We start from the raw sequence: 16,880 nt of genomic DNA on the forward strand, positions 1-16,880 counted from the left end.
AAGGGAGTCAGTAGATAAACAGAGAAAAGGTCAGCAACGAAAACCAGAGAAAAAATCTGCTGGGCATATGGTGGATCAGTCACTACTGCCACTCTCCAGCTGGACGGGATTAGTTTTCCTACATGCACAGAAGTTGAGCGATCTTCCCCACGGGACTGATGAGGATGAGGGCGGCTTCTGTTCATCTGTAAAAATATTCACCCCAAAACACATCAGCACTGTCCATTAGCTCTCAAGAAGCAGAAGCTGAGGTATGGACCGTTACGATGAAGGTCTACAATCCATAAAATGTATCAGTGTCAGATATTAGAGTGTGAGACTTTTAATATGCCAGAATCTAGAGGAAAAAGAATGCATTCAGATAGAAATTGCTCGCTAAACGATTTCTCGTAAATCATTTTACTGTGCAATTCATGGTGAGGTACTTTCCACACCGTACTAGGAGATAGCTGAATACCTGCTTTATTTCTGGTGTTTATTTGTATTATACCGAATTCCTTAGATTCCTGTCCACAGCATTTGAGTCAGCCATTCATGAAGGCAAACATTTGAAATATCCAAGTCGAGCTGTAATCATCAAGCGCCATCTCTGTTGGTCAATGTTTATTGAAATCTACCTGAAAAGTACAGCAAGCATGTAAATACGGTATGCCCTTGTATTTGTCAGTACGCTCGGAAGAAGGGGAAAGAATTGTCTGGAACGGTTTAATTCCCACATATGCTAGGCATCTATCCTATTAGTGTCATGCCCATCTCTGGTATAGTAGGTCAAGGTTGTCGCCTGGGTAATGAGTTAATGTCAGGACAATGTCTCCCTTCCTGCTGGGATTTGTCAAATGAGGGCAGATAAATGCTTGCACACTGAGCACTATTCAGGTAAAAGCACTTTTCCATGAATGATTAAATAATATGTGTAATTATTTTATTTTTATAATTATTGTTATTTTGGTCAGTTTTTAAAAAATATCATAAAATCACATTTGAAAACGCTCGCTTAGGTTGTTAAAGCTAGATTGTCATAAAAATCTGTTCTCCATTCCATTCAGGGGATTAATTGCACCCTCAGGGGACACATTGGATTGATAGCTGTTCGCAGCTGCAGAACAGAAGCATATTTTTTTTTGTCACGTAGAAATTTTGTGTGTGCGTGCGTCTGTGTGTTTACCCGTATTAAAGATGTCAACATCGGCCAGAAATGTTGTCTCCTGCTAAGTTCCCTTTCCCCACCCCTCTTTGCATCATCTTGCAAAGTTTAGCACCTCACTTTCTCTTGCTTTAAGATTACAAAGAGCCTCACCTGCTTACCTTTAGGACCACTCAGAATCTCCCATCACACTGCTGTTTGCTGGCAATCTAGCCATCTTTCAGCTGGTGACCAGCTCTCTAGCTATTATGCACGTTCATCTACTTGTTTGCTGTCATTGATACTTTTACTTTCTGTTTATTCTTTCATTTATTGGCCGATTCTGTTTACTTCAACGATCAAATCACCAGGTTTTTTTTCTCCACCAGGCTGTGTCTCTGTACGGCTTGGTACTTAATGGGCCGGGCCAATGGTTGAAGACTACCGATATAGAGAATGGTGGGATGAATGGAAAGATTATAAGTGTATTTATTTCAGTCCTGGATGTATGGATTCGCCATAGGGCATCCCTCCTCTTTCCTCGCTTTCTTTGATCTGCAGTAGCGTTCTATCATCTTATCTTCAGAAGAGTGACAACAAGGGAGTTGTTAGAAGCTGAAAGTCAACTGAAATCTCTCCAAAAATTCAAAGCATTGCTGTCGGGGCTGGCGGTCACACTTTTGCATTGAAGGCTCTGGATCAGTGAGAGGCTCCTGGCTGAACCTGGTTTGTGTTTCTCCTGACAGTCTCGATGTCTGCGTGCTTTGTCACGTGCCTCGTGAGAGGTCGGAGCGGGTCGCAGGTCAGGGCAGCCGAGACTAAAGCATCAACTTCCTGTTACTCGGACGTGATACTGCACACAGAAAGAATGAACTTCCGTATTTGCAATTGACTTCATTTGTGTAGGAAGCGATCACACAAGTTAAAAGCTGAAATGAATACGAGGAAAGATAATTCTAGTTTTTTAGTTTTTAGTCTTTTCCTCTTTCACAAGGAAAATTGTGCGTGAGAATATATGATTGCCGTTTGATTTGAAGCTAGCAGAAACAGAAAAATTACAAAACAAAACAAAAACATTGAATTCTTAGGCATATCAGGATAAAGGTGAGTGCCTTTCAGACAAATAAAGACAAATACAGCAAAATTCTTTCAGGTATGTTTGAGGAATTAATTTTCCCTTTTTTCTGTATGACTCACAATGGAAGAATCCCCCCAGCCTCAGAACAAATAGCGGTATAGTCTGTTAAATGTATGAAGTCTATTACCACACTACTTAAAGCCGTTATAGTTTAGTCAAAACAACAGTTTGTTTTCTTCCATGTATCACACAATATGTTCATCTAAGTTTCTCTTTTCGCATGAATTGAACCACATAAAGTCATCTTTTGCCAACTTTGCCAGCTCCACCCGCACCCTGGGCAACTCAACATGACATCACCTCACTAAAATCTTCACCGCAGTTTTACTACACTAAGGCGTTAACAACTCTGTGATGACCAATTCGTATGTTGTGTTGATTATGCGGATGATTCATTTTGGCTTCCTGTGTGAAGTTTTCACATTCTCTCTGTGCCTATATGGGTTTTCTCCGAATACACAATCAAGTGAGCGTGTGGCTCTGTTTGTGTACCTCTCTGCTTTTGCCTGAAGTCACCTGGGATCGGCTCCAGCTCAGCAAAGATCCTCGTGACGACGAGCACTTTACAAAATGGTTGGATGGATGAATGGAAATTTATGCTCATTTTTGAAATATTGGTTGGGTGTGTTCGGGTTGGAAAACCTGACTCGATGCCATTTAACTTGTTCCGAAAAGAACAGGGTTTTTTAACATTTCCAGCCAGAGCGTCATTCCTATAATATTTAGCTGGTTTCCACACGAACTCTGATTCTTTGAAAATGTAGTCAGCCACACAACCTCCTTCTGTGTTCCATATATCACGCTTTGTTGTGGCTTGTTTCATCCACTTCCTGTCTATAAAAAAAAAACACGGTGCTATTAAACACTTGAGTTAATGTCCATAATTATCCAACATTTACAATAGTTTTGGAAGCAATAATAAGTGGCATACACTTCCTTCTTTCCTTTATTTTTTACAGCCCAGATATACCTGTTCAAATCACGATCAACTTTTTCCTCAAAATGCCTTTCTGTGTTCTCCCAAATTCCTCACAATTACCCTAAGGCTCTGCTCTTCCGCCTCTTTCCTTCTCTCAGCCTAAAGCAACAAATTCATAATCTTTATTTCCCTACCCTTGACTAATGCGCTAAATAGGAGCAACAATCCGCTCTATGTGTGAGTTCTATGTTTTTATTAAACTCCTTGAAACTTACAAGTACTGTTCTAAAAATTAGCAACACATTCTTGAAGTATTCCAGCGATCTGAACTGGATAAGAAATATTATCGAGCTCTTATGTCTTGCTGATTTCCAACAAGCATGTCTTTGGACACGTTTTAGTGCCTTTGTGCGTGTGATAACCTACACAGCTCTCACATTGTTGACTTTAGCTTTTACACCTAAGTGTTGGCCAATCGTTCTCTCTGCCATTGTTAGAATGCCAACGATAAACCACAGCCACATATGGTTGTGCTTTATCAGAGATTTTTGGAATTCATTGCTTAAAAATTACAGTCATGCTGAAGGAATGGTATTTATCCAGTCAATGAAAATATGACATTGTCAGTTTCGAAAGAAAAAAAAAATACAATGTCTGATATGTATCACTAGTCAGTCATTAGCTCTTACGTGATCTTATAAAAATTATAACAATTTAGTATCGAGTCAATCCTTTTGTCATTGGTCCACCTTTCTTGGATTCAATTGGAAATAAAAAGTTATTTAACTGATAAATAAGAATGTAGTACCTCAAATATCGGATCGCCAGAGATCACATAGTTAAATATTTGACTGAAATCCCCGTGGAGAATAAAGTGTTTAAATTTATGCCAAAAAAAACTCCAAGTTGAACCTCCAGTATCAGCTGCATCTCACCAGCTGTCAACAGACTGTCCAAGTCAGTGTTCTGCCTACTGCAGTAGAGTTCACGTCAGCAAATAGCAAGGCATCAACCAAAAGCAGTTAAAACATTGCCTATGCAGTATTTATGAAAGATGGCAGCAGTTTGGAACAGATTCCATCAATTGAATTGATATGACCTCACATGCATTTGACATTTTCTTTATTTTGAAATCCCAAATTTCTGTGACACATCAGGACCAAACAAATAACATGAATGTTTGAAATGTCTGCCTTGTTTATGTTTTGTAAACGTGCAGACAAGCACATTCTCAAGACACCATCACCCTAAAAGCCCATTATCCTCAGTGCACAAAGCAATTGTTCAGAAAGCCTTCCTGCCTAGCTAGTCTTAGTTTTCTTGCTCCTTCTTGTGCAATATTATCTCCCCTTTCTGCAGCAGTCATCCAGTAGGTCACGTAATAAAAGGGTGATTAGACAAAAATAACTTGTTTTATTAAGAAAATTCAAAATATATGCCAGGAAAACGTATGTCCATTGTTTTTGTACATGTGTGTGTATGTGTGTGTGTGTACGTGTTAGCCCCCATTGTGATGGTGGTCAGTCCATCAAAGCCCGGAGAGGGTGTTGGCAAGACATTTGGGCCGCTGTCTGCCTCACACTTCCTTTGTTTGTGTATGTGTGTGTCTGTGTGTGTGAGTTTGAGTTAGTCTCTCTTGACTTCCTCATCACTGTTGTATGCTTGGAAGCATCTCATGCTCTCTCCAATCACTACCCTCACTGGCACACATAAACACACGCTGTCGTTATCTATAACTATGTCAGTGAGATTTATTCCTTCAGATTACAATTTCCCCAAAATATATTTTATATAAAACCACACAAGAGAATTACAAATTCACTGCTATACTTACATGAACATATAGAAACCGTGTCTTCTAGGGGGCTTATTCTCAATGGAGTCCTAATTCTTTTATACCTTTAGTGAGTGTTTGTCGACACGGCCTTGGGTGTGTGTACATGTGCGTGTGTGAGAGAGAGATGGATTTGCATGTCGCTCCCCTGACCCTCACCTGGCCTCCATGTTTGAGGTTTGAGAAAGAGCTTACACCCCCTGAAGGTGAGCCAGAAGGAGGGGTGGAAGCATTGGAAGGAGAATGCAGGGTAGTTTAGGATTTTTATTATTCTACTTTTCTGCCTTTCACGTTACAGATGTGTTTTCCACATTAAGTCTAGAAGGTTTGAAAGTCGGTCTTTATGCTCATTTTCCTCCTCCAGACGCAACATCCGTGTTAGGGGTCAGAGGTGGCACTGTAGAGGTTACAACCTACAGCTGCCGCTACACTCAGCAGCAACGAGATGCAATTAAAAATAGCTGTAGTTAGTTTTGATTTAAGACCTGGGATCTCAACACCAGTGGTGGAGTTGCCATTTTTTTCCAGAGGTTTGGGGGGCATGGGTTGGCCAAAGAGAGCTCAGGGGATTTGCAATAAAATTGTTTTTGTGGATCCCCGGAAAGAAAGAAATGTTGCTTGATCAAAGGACAAAAATATGAGACTGTGCGGGAGTTTCCCTTGTTTGGAAATGTGGAGAAGAAAAAAAAACTCCTAAAAAGATTTCCTTAAAAAAATAAAATGGGAAACTTCCCCAAACATTTGAACATTCTTAACTGTCACGCAAGTGTAAAAAAAAGAGTTGTTGTGTACGCACAGTAAACTTTGATGACTAAATGATGGACGTGGTGACGGACTGAGATAACTACTTGCGCTCAGGAGGCGAGTCATTTCAGATAAAGACATCAATAACACGACTCACGTTCCGGTACATTCCGTTCCTCTTCTTTTCTTTTACATTTGCTTACTACTCCCACTGCAGTAAAGACCGAGACATGAACCACCTTTTTTTTTTTTTTTAAATGAATGTCATCACGGGCACCCTTACTGTGTTGAAATTACAAAAATACAAAAAAAGCATTTCATTGCTTATTAAAATGAAGTCCCCCATGATAGGCAGAAGTGAAAGTTTCTAAGTTGATACAGCTTCCTCTTCATGCTGTTTTTGTGTATTTCCCACAGCAAAACAATGTGAGCTTTACAGCTCCTGCCGCCATCGTTTCTAAGCAGGCTTGCTTGACCCATAGCTAGCTTAGGGTAGATCTAAAGTCGAGTTTGTGGTGCAGCCTCTGGGTGGTCGTGTTTTGTAGCTCGGGGATTTGGCCTTGTTTGGTAATCTCTTCGTCATCTCTCATTCCTCTCTTTGCTTATTCTCTGTGTCCTTCTCCTGCATCAGCCTAAGCTTCCAGACACAACTATATTTCTCCCTAACTTTTTTTTTAAGTAGAAACAATCACATTCCCGCTATGAACCTTTCATACTTTTTTTTTTTTTTAATGTTATTACTATTACGTTGAGTTTGCCCTCATGCTTTTCTTACTGGATAGAAAAAAAAACAAAAAATTACAAACTGCCACACAGAAATTGCATGTCCTTGAGGATGGGGAGTGGAATACTCGGGAACTGGAAAAGTCTGTTTTGAATTAGATAAGTTAAAACGAATCCTATGCACAAATTTCAAACACGTGCATCGTCTCATCTGCCAAAATTTGAAACACATGAGGAGCCATCGTATTTCTCAGCTACTGTGACGATGTCCCAAATCATGGTGTTCTGCACCATACCTTTTTTAATGTCATCGTTCAGGTCATGAGAGAGCAAAATGTCAGTGACAAAATGAATGACATTTGTAATGGAAAAAAAACAACAATTAAAATCTTTACATTATAGGAAAGTGCAACATGTTTGTCATTTTTGCAGAAAAGAAACAGTTTGAACATTGGGAATTATTATAATACAAAAAATATCAACAGTGGCATTTGTTGGAAGTTGCATTTATGTCACGCTAGTTGAAAAAACAAAAACATTGATAGTCATGACATCCGCTTGCCAGAACTTGATCTGCGCTGTTTCTTTATGAACCATCTGTTATTGTGCAAGTGAACGTCATGACATTTGATTTATATCCTTTTTATAATGAAGACCTACTTTTTGAACAAAAGTCAAATAAATACTGTGACAAGTTATTAAGGGCCACATGAAAATGTGGTGGAATTACCGGATACAGCTCGCGTGCGCTTTGAGTTTGACACCCGTGATTTAGAGTCTTCAATGAAGTTAACATACATCTTTTGGGATATGGGAGGAAGCTGGTGTTCCAATAGAAACCCACACAAGCACAGGGAGAACTTATCCAGAGCTTCACGTGGGGCAGATGTTCTCACCACAAGGGATGTGTGCTGACCCAACCCACCACCACATTTTTGTGTAAACATAGGTGATCCCATTCCTGCGTTTGTTCTTGCGAGTTGCGCCAGCGCTCGTGTTGTACGTGCGTCAAGCGCCCAGAGGCTGACATCCGCGCACAAAGGGGCGCCTCTCCGGCTCTAATGATATGCAAAGCGGACCTGGATGCCTTCCGAGAGAGCTGCATGACATTCATACTGAGGGGCAAGAGCATTTGGGATTTTATAGCAACTCTTAAAAGTATTTGGGAAAACTCAATTTGGAGTCCAAGATCGGCGGGGAAGAAGAACCAGTGCGTCGTGACGCGTCACGGTGAGCCCCGTTCACGTTCAGTATAGTTCGGATTGTTGGGAGCCGCTCCAAAAGCCGCTTGGTCTTCAGTCCACATCAGGTGGAGAGCAGCAGCGGGGTGTGTGTGTGTGTCTGTGTGTGGGTGGAGTCACGGCACAGTTGGCCATTCCAAAAGCTTGAATCACTCCTCCTCTCCCCATTCACGTTCCTGCCGTGGACCGCTCCACGCAAGCAGCCCTCGGCGTCAAAAGAAGTGTAACATTTTGGGACGGTTTTGCTGCCAAATTGAATGATCACCATGGATTTACAGCGTCCCGCACGGCTCACAGGACATTCTCTGCCGAATTTATAGAGGGACTTCTGTTTGGATTTATTATGAGGGCTTTGATGTAACTGAGGACCAAAGTCGTCGCAAGTCGAGTTTTTTTTTTTTTTTTTAATGCTAAGGACACGCTGATATGATTTTAACACGTAAGTTTTTTTTTTCAAATACAGCATATATATATATATATATATATATATATATATATATATATATATATATATATATATATATATATATATATATATATATATATATATATATATATATACACACACACACACACACACTTCCAAAGGTATAATTTTATTTGGTGATATTTGTATTCTGATTTGAATTCAAGCAAAAAGTCGGTCTTATTCTCAGATCTGCGTTACTTGTGTCTCACTTAGAACTCAGTATAGTTTTACCTGTTAATATATTGGATCAAGCTGTACAGTAGCTATTAGTTTTCTCTTTTGGTACAAATAGAATAAACTGCATTAGTATGGAATGTCTATTCCCGCACACCTGGCTAAGAGGAGAATGACTGCTCACTAAGATGTAAACTGTGGTTGAGACAACCAAGTACTATAGTTTTCCTATCTTGTTCAAATAATGACTGCATCAGGACCCTCTTTGTAACTTCATTTAATTTCTTGTAAAGGCTCACAAGTGCCCTTGCCTTTTGCCCCAAACCTAATGAGGGGAGACGAGATGAAGCAGTATAAAATCCTCTTTTCAGCTGTCCTCCCTGGCTTAACTTGATTTGTGTGCTTTTGCTCTTGAGTTAAGACTCTCTTTTTTTCTTCTTTTCTTTTTATATGGCACAGGCTTCCTTATCAGATACTGTATCTCGGTCATTGGACTAGATATAAGACGCGGAAAGCTTCGGTCCTAACGACTACGTAGGAGCAAGCTCCAACACACTTGTAGACATCATGGCATCACAGCACAAAGCCATGGCATTGTTTACAATACTAACAATGAGTGATCTAGCTGTTGAATGTTTCACAAACCCCAGTTAGATTTTCGGCTCCACGTCTATGTGATTTATTGACAGGGAATGATTGCTCCAAAGAGAGAAAAAAAAAACTGAAGGAAACCGACTTCAGCTTCTCCGCTTTGTGAAACAGGAAGTGAGCTGATGTCTTATCTGTAGGATTTCACATCCAGCTGGCGCGCGGCTCACATCCCGTGAGAAAACACACATGTGCATTAATGCGTCACCTCTTGGCTGAATGAAGCACCGTTTTGGCCTCTGAAGGCAAATGTATCAAGTGGGTCCCGGCTAGGTAGGCTCCCATCTGTCTGTAGAAAGCTTATCATGAGTTTGAATACGCATGGTCACCTGATCCCCGGCTTTAGCCCCTCTGTGTGAGCATTAATCTATCATCGGCAAGCACAGTGTCCATTGGCGATAACCAGCATTGATCCATGCAGCTGTTCCTATGTGTACGTGTGTCTCAAAGTGAAAAGAATGATGCTAGTAGTTTTATTATTTTTTTGCATGTGTGGTTGTCGGGACATTGCTTGAGGCAAGCCAGATGGTGATAGTGCTGCCACTGTCTCACGAAGCAAGAAGCAGACATGTTTTTTCATGGTGCACCAGCTGTCTCAATAATGGAATAACTTGACACCCGCTCACCGCCGAAATACATATGCCATCGACCATTTTTGCATTCCAGAACAGCACTGTAGTCGGCTTTTGTACCCTGTCAGTCATGAGCCATGAGTCATGCCCCCTATTCTATGTGCTATTGACAAATGGCATCATTTTTCCTTTCCATTAACTTTCTTGCCATTTCAATCATATTATTGGAGTGATTCATGGTGGACAACAGTTTGTCCAAGTTCAATGGTACCATACAATTTGGATTAGTTGGCCAACCAAAGCTTTCAGAAGAGTCCATAGAGACCATAGAAGTACTATTAGTCAGAAAGAGCCTCAGTGGCAAGACCATCTTGTTTGTCCATGTGACAATCATGAATCATGACTTCTTGTCTTGGTAGTTCTCGGTGTTGATAACTTTTGAGCCACAGTCTCATTTATCACCTCCCCTGTCTTGACCCACTTTGCAACCCCTTCAGAAAGAGCTTCTCAGTCCTGCAGTTGATAAGAACCTCACCTGACTGCAGTTTTGGGGTTGCGTTGCAGTTGGCGCTGCGAGGCCTACCAGCGATTAGGTTATTCCAGATAAGCCTCATGACAGTTGTTAGTCAAGCATTCTTTTCAATCTGCCAACTTCAAAGCCTCAGCCATGGTGATAACTGTATTCAGGCTCTTGACCTCCAGTCCGCCGTGTCTGCAGTAGATCCTTTGAGGTGGGAGGCAGCATCCTTTGTTTGCGAGCCGCTGAACAAAGTCCCACTGGATCTGAGCATTCCAAATTGGCCAAGCAAGACCCCGCGGCCTCCTGCGATGGAGGGAAACTCTGGCCGGCAATTGTGAGAATTTCCTGCCACAGGAAAAGAAGAAGAAGAGAAGGGTGAGCGGAGTTGAAATGAACCCAGAGAAGAGGCGTTGAGAGTACAAAAAGGAAAAGCAGAGAAAATACCGCAATGGTTAATTTTAGAATTGGCCAAGAAGTAGCTGGAGAGCAGCTGTGATTGTTACTCACTGGTTATTCTAAATAAATGTAGTGGGAAAATTCACTGGAGATTGTAATGTAATCTAATCCCTATTAGGACCAGCAAGGCTCTCATTAGTTATGCACTGATAGTCACTCTCATCACTCTTCCCTTCTTCTTTTACCTCCCATAGTCCTAGTGTTTTGAGTTCTGTTGAACGTCATATCTATATCTGATTCTCTTAAACTTACTGGATAAAATAGTTCAGATATCATTTGTATCCAGGCCAGATCAATTCTATTCTATCAGACGGGATTAAGGCAAAAAAGAAAATGATGGAGAAAATGTGTCAGTTATAATAGCAGAATATTTTCAGTCAGGAAACGGCTTGCTATTGGGTCTTTCTGTTCCTCCTTGAGCTCCAAGGCTGAAGTCAACTGGGTCAAACTGACACAGAGCTGACAAAGTACTTGTCAAGTCACGAGTGTTTCCGACTCCCTTCATCCTCCACACTTTCTTTCATTCCTCATACATCCTGAAAAACATTTGTCACTACATGAGCTAAATTTGAAGAGGAATTTGTCCTGAACGTGCACCTAAGGAATTCTGTGGTCAGTTTTTACCATAACTTTCCCATGATACCTTGTAATTTCCCTGCTGCTTTAGGCCTTGAGTCTGTAGTTCTGGTCTGTGAGCTCTCAAGTGATGTACTTCTCCTTGGCACATGTAATCAAACGCCAACCTTATTATCAAAGTGCGGATCATTTCTATTTCTAACGGTATAAAAGTGCTGTAAAACATTTATGGATTTACAGCCGCCGCAATCGTGAGGACGTTTGGTGCGTACATATAATCCCAGAAGCCATTGTTTGCCTTGGCTGCCTCCCCACCTATTATCTAGCCAGGAACAAACGAAGGCAGGGCCTTCCAGACAGACTGGTGGTCAACGGCGACTGCAACGCCACTCGGCTCTCTTCCTGTGAGGAAAGCAGGAAGGGGAAGTGAGGCCGTACCCGGGCGAGGGCAAAGGAATTGGGACGGACACTGCGGAAGACCCAAAAAAAAAAAGAAAGATATAAACAGATTAAATTTGGAAGCAAGGGTGGCTCTGGATTGGATTTCTGTGACCGGGGTAAATTCTGCCAACACTTTGATTGTTTAATGACTTCTATTGATGGAATGTTTGTGCCAGATTCATCATGCCCTGTCCATTAGCTGTTACAAACCAAACATGGAGAAATGTCCACGTTGTTGTTGCTTTTGTAGTTTTATGTCTTTGAGGCCCACCAAAATCTAGTCACATGGGGTGTGTCATCCGATAGCCTCTCTCCTAAGCCACTTATTGGATCTCATATTCTTTTCAGGGGGATTTGGGGGATGAAACCTAACCATGTGTTTGCATGTCTAATTTGCATTTTAAAAGCTTTACCGTGTTTACAGTGGTTTGTCTTTCAACATGAGAATGGTCCTTGTAAACACACACACAAAACTGTTTGCGCACACAGAGATACGGAAGAAAACTCAAGAATTCCAGCTCTTTTCAGATCTTTGGATATTTTCCCTTTCTTTTAGTACCCCAAAGTACGGCTGTAAACACAGACACGTGTTCACGCAACCACAGACAAATAACGGTGACAAATATAACTCATTTGTCAAATAAAATAGGTGTAAAACACTTGTTAATAAGTTATTTGTCACATAGGTGCATGCTGGTGTCAGACTTGTTGCTTCAAGAGCTGCCGGGCCCCTGCTGAGGCAAAGTGTAGACCCTGCGTTGATCGTGTCACACCTTGTTGTTAGTGGGTTAGTCTGCCGTCTAGGCTTGTTGTTGGTATGTAAAGGAATATATATGGTGCAGACAAGACGCTTTGGAGCAGCAGCAGGAGCAGGTTTATGACCCCATGTCTGTCAAACATATTTTTCCCGAGAGCATGAAGTCAGTTTTGAGTCTCACTATGATACATTAAATCTCACTTTCATCTGTTTTGTCATCTTGGATCCTGAATTTGTGTTCTTCTGACTTTGATGTGAAAATGTTAATTGAGGCTTTAAAAACACCTCGAGGTGCCAATTCACATTTTAGATGTTTGATTAATATCTTCCTGCAAGTTCATGTGAATAGTTTTCCGTCCATACAGTCCACTTTCATCTGAAATTCTTACCACCATCCCTTCCTGCCTTTGTAACGCTTGTTTTGTTGACAAGTGTTTCTCATGGTTGTGCTACATTCGTACTAGCTGTCACAACACTTAAGACGGCATTGTAAAGTCAGCTCCTGTCGGCTCAGAGACAGGACCCTGTCTGTCTTCTGTCTACAAAGAAACTATTACTGTGGGGGGGTGGGGGGCAATTGAAGAGACAGGGGTGTGGGCAACCATTTGGCATGTGTCATCTAAATGACGTTCGCAGGTCATTGAGATGCTTGCTACTGTAGTCCAAAGTGGATTTCATTCACTCATGTGTACTATTTAGTTTAAATGTCTTCACTGCTGAGAAATAAATAAAAACATTCCTATCATATATTTGTGAGAAGATCCAGAGATATTTTGAAAACTTGTATTATGAATACATGATATTAATTAATGGCCAGTGGGAACATGTTTAAAACAAGGCTTGAGGTGGGGGGGGAAAAACGGTCAGCGTATCAGCTAAAGAGCTTAAGTGGCACACACTTGGTGTGTTAGGGGGTTAACACCATTTGCACGAATGATGCTTTTGAGTTCCAGCTTTTAAACCATGTGAGAGGAGAGTGACCAAGTGTGAGATAGCTAATGAGGTCAGCAGGTTCAACTTTGATAAGCTGCGAATGTATGAGAGCAATGTGTGCAAAATCACACATCCATCCATGCATCTCATTTCAGTGTAGTGGTTCACGCAACTGGTCCAGGCTCAATTCCCGGTTGAAAGCCCCCAGTGATGAGTCCAATGGAAATCGCAGGGATATCGTCAATGGGCTTCAAGTGAGCATTAAGCCCGGTCCAGCAGCATGACGCAGGTTGCAAACAACTGAATTGGACATTGTGATGATAAAGTTTGTGTCATGCAATTGTTTTCACATTCTTTGCGCCTGTCATTTTTATTTACATTCTGTATGTATGTTATGAATCGTAATTTGTATTTGTTGTGTCATTCAATCTGACAAGCCTCTGGGTTCTTTTGTGTTTTTTCTTCTGCAGAGATTGAAGCCAAAGAGGCCTGTACCTGGCTGCGAGCAGCAGGCTTCCCACAGTATGCCCAACTTTATGAAGGTCAGCATCCCCCTACTGATATTAGTGAGAGTAAAGTTGTAATTCTAAGAATTCTAGAAGAAGCAAGTACTTCAAGCTTAAGTATTCCTGGCGAGTTCATAAACGAACCTAATTGTATTACACTTAATTGAGATTTAAAGGAGTGCACAGTTGATTTTAGTTTACACTCTTGACAGTGGACCAAACTGTGAGTGCACAGTTTTCTGTTCTTTAAGTAGATGTAATTATGCCTTTTTTTTTTTTAACCGGGCATAGTTGTGTCATGCACATGTCCCACAGGAAGAACATTCCTGAGTTGTGTAGGCGGAGAGGTTATAGCAACAGCGTTAAATGTAGATCAGCACCACCAGCAATGTTTGTGTTCCAAACATTAACTTAAATTGAACTATATATTAAACTATAACTCTAAGCACCAAAGGTCTTTCTCACTTGTTATCCTAAACGTGCCCAAAAATGTCTAGCCTATTCGCTTCCAACTATGGTATAGCATCACTTTAACCTTCTCTTATGTAACTGTAGGACAAAGTTATATTTTTAAGCAGCTCGTACTTCATTCCCACTCTACCGTAAAAGGTTTTGTATCAGAGAGAACGACTCTTTGTGTTTGTGAAAAGATGATGGATGAGTCTCAATTCATACGGCACGAAACTGAGAAAAACAGAAAACTACCAACCCTCACTTTACTGGCTTCAAAGCTTGGCAGGCTACACAAAATTGGGAATTTTTCTTCTCTTGTATCCATAGGACAATCTCTATTGTCGGCACTGTCAAGACTATTGCCCCACTAAAGATAAGCAAAATGATAGGCCTGTGTCGGCACTGAAAGATCAGTGCTGGTATTCCCTCAATAGTATTTACTTATCATCACTCCCCTAAGGGTTTGAATGCAAGATTCCCATTTGGGGTTGGGCCAGGAAATTCCAACAAGTAGTCCATGGTGTGTTCTAATAACACTGCTCGTGTAAGTGTCTCAGTGTTGGACCTGTGTGCACTTACTTGCGCAGTGATTTGTTGTTAATGAGGTTGACTGGAGAGCAGAAAGAATTAGGAGGAAGTTGGCGCTCCAAGCTGCGGTGGAGTGAGTACCTATTGTCATTCTTCAATCAATCGCTCAGTGCTCCACATCCCCCCTGCCTGCTGCCTCTGAAAGCTGCAGCTGGGTTTGTTTGGTCGGATAAGATGCCACTTCCTCTTTTAGCTTTTCATGCTGGTTGTATGGGGGAGAAGGTGGGCCGGAAGACCTCGGAGGGTGTTTGGGTGCATGTTGTTGAGACTGATCTGACCTCTCTCCCTACAGATGCCCAGTTTCCCATTGATATCTCTTCAGTCACCAGGGACCACGACTTCCTTGATCGAGATGCCATTGAGGCTCTCTGCAGGTGAGACGCATCCTTTTTCTGACCTCTGATGTTCCACTGCCTGTTTTCTGTACTGTTAGTGTTGGGATGAAAGAATGACATGATAAGCACATTACTCTCGTCTACCGTTACCTTGTGTTTAAGAAAGCCTGTTTAGTGTGCTTTCAAGTAACAATGGTCCCATATATTACGTTATTGCGGTAATAGTTAGCATAGAAGGAGGGGGTGAAAGAGGTTAATGGCCTTTTAATGAAGCTTTGTTCATCAAATTCCAGTTTTGAGTAATAAAGCACAGCAGGTGTCCCTTCATACATCTGTAAGCTATCATATCAATGTCTCCTCCCTCAGCTGCTGCCACCCACCTCCTCCTGCTAAACTATTCCTCAGTTTCCATCCCTTCATCTCACCATTGTTACGTGATCTCCTCTAAAAGCTCTCCAGAGGGTCCCCGCCACTCTCGCTCCCCTTCACCAGGTGGCTGGGGGATAAGCTTTCTGTCCCCTCCCCAAGATTTCGTAGCCACTTCAGCAGATTACATTCTCCCCCTTTTGCTGTCTCCCTCTCTTTGGCTTCCCACTCATGTGGAGATTATCCTTCAGCAGTTCATTAGGCAGCCTGGGAGCAGATCAACCTCTGTCTTTTTCTTATATTCCCGCTTTTCTTCTATCCTGGAGGTTGCGGAATCAATATTAAATATAATCCGATTGCATGTTTGTCTTTCCTTGCAGGAGGCTCAAAACTCTCAACAAGTGTGCTCTAATGAGACTGGAGATATCACCGCAAAGAAAAAGGGTGGGTTTAAAGTACATCACTCATTCTCTGAAACCACATTTGCATTTCATCACCTCGACAACCAAGCTTCTATATAAATCACGATGTGGCTGGCTTTGCCTTCAAAGGAAAAACGGTTCACTTCAAGGAATATAACAAGTTTCTGTGTGTGTGTTTCAAGTCATGTAGAACCTGACATAGATGGCCACTTTGAGACAAGAATTGCTGTCTTTCAAGCAAATTAACCTTAATTCCCTAATGGTCTTAAGTGCTACACAGTAACACCCTTGTCCCATGTTTGGTGCTATTCATTGGGATGACCCTCTGTGTGTCACCTTTCATTTCGGAGTTGGTCCAGTCAAAGAGGTCATTTGGCTTCCAAGTGGGATGACAAGCAACCCCTTAGACAACATAGGAATGCATTGACTCCCTGATGGTACTCTTAAATTCTTGTCTCACCGGCTGTGTTGTGGTAATAGAGTAGAATAGAAGCACCTTCATTTGTTTGAGCACACACATTTGGTTCATCACAGTAGTAGATGCATATTAAGCACCCACGGAGTCGTTGGAATTATCAGTATCTTGCTCAAGGACACTGTGACTGTGAGTCCAGAGGGGGATGGTCCTCAACCGGGGCCCCCACGTTGGCAGGTGATGATTTTAGCCACTTGACCACGGCTGCCCCCTTCAGTTTTTGTCCAATCTGTCGGTAATAATAGTTTTCATTCCGCACAGTGATGTTTGCAATATCCAGCGTTGCGGAGAATGATTTGATGGACTGATGATAAGATATCTGCAGAATGTTGACAAATGTTTGAAGGCGTATTTGGCCTATCAGCTGCTGTCTATTGTTATCTCACATTCCAACCAGCATAATAACATCAGAAACAAGCCACTGTGGAATGTGTTAAAACATCCCCTAACACCCTTCCCTCCATTAT

General features: G+C 41.6%; 1 protein-coding gene across 2 annotated transcripts in view; it reads left to right on the forward strand.

Annotated features, from left to right (window-relative positions):
* Positions 1-16,880, forward strand: part of dlc1 (DLC1 Rho GTPase activating protein) — a 64,772-nt gene that overhangs the window by 35,475 nt on the left and 12,417 nt on the right. For both annotated transcript variants that reach the window (XM_085911649.1, XM_085911650.1), the window contains 3 exons: positions 13,739-13,810; positions 15,108-15,189; positions 15,897-15,960. In XM_085911649.1, the coding sequence (XP_085767775.1) occupies positions 13,739-13,810; positions 15,108-15,189; positions 15,897-15,960 (218 nt within the window). The remainder of the gene's footprint in view (positions 1-13,738; positions 13,811-15,107; positions 15,190-15,896; positions 15,961-16,880) is intronic.

The sequence above is a fragment of the Syngnathus leptorhynchus genome, chromosome 5 (assembly GCF_054491065.1).
Source record: "Syngnathus leptorhynchus isolate UIUO chromosome 5, UIUO_Slep, whole genome shotgun sequence".
Classification (NCBI taxonomy): domain Eukaryota; kingdom Metazoa; phylum Chordata; class Actinopteri; order Syngnathiformes; family Syngnathidae; genus Syngnathus; species Syngnathus leptorhynchus.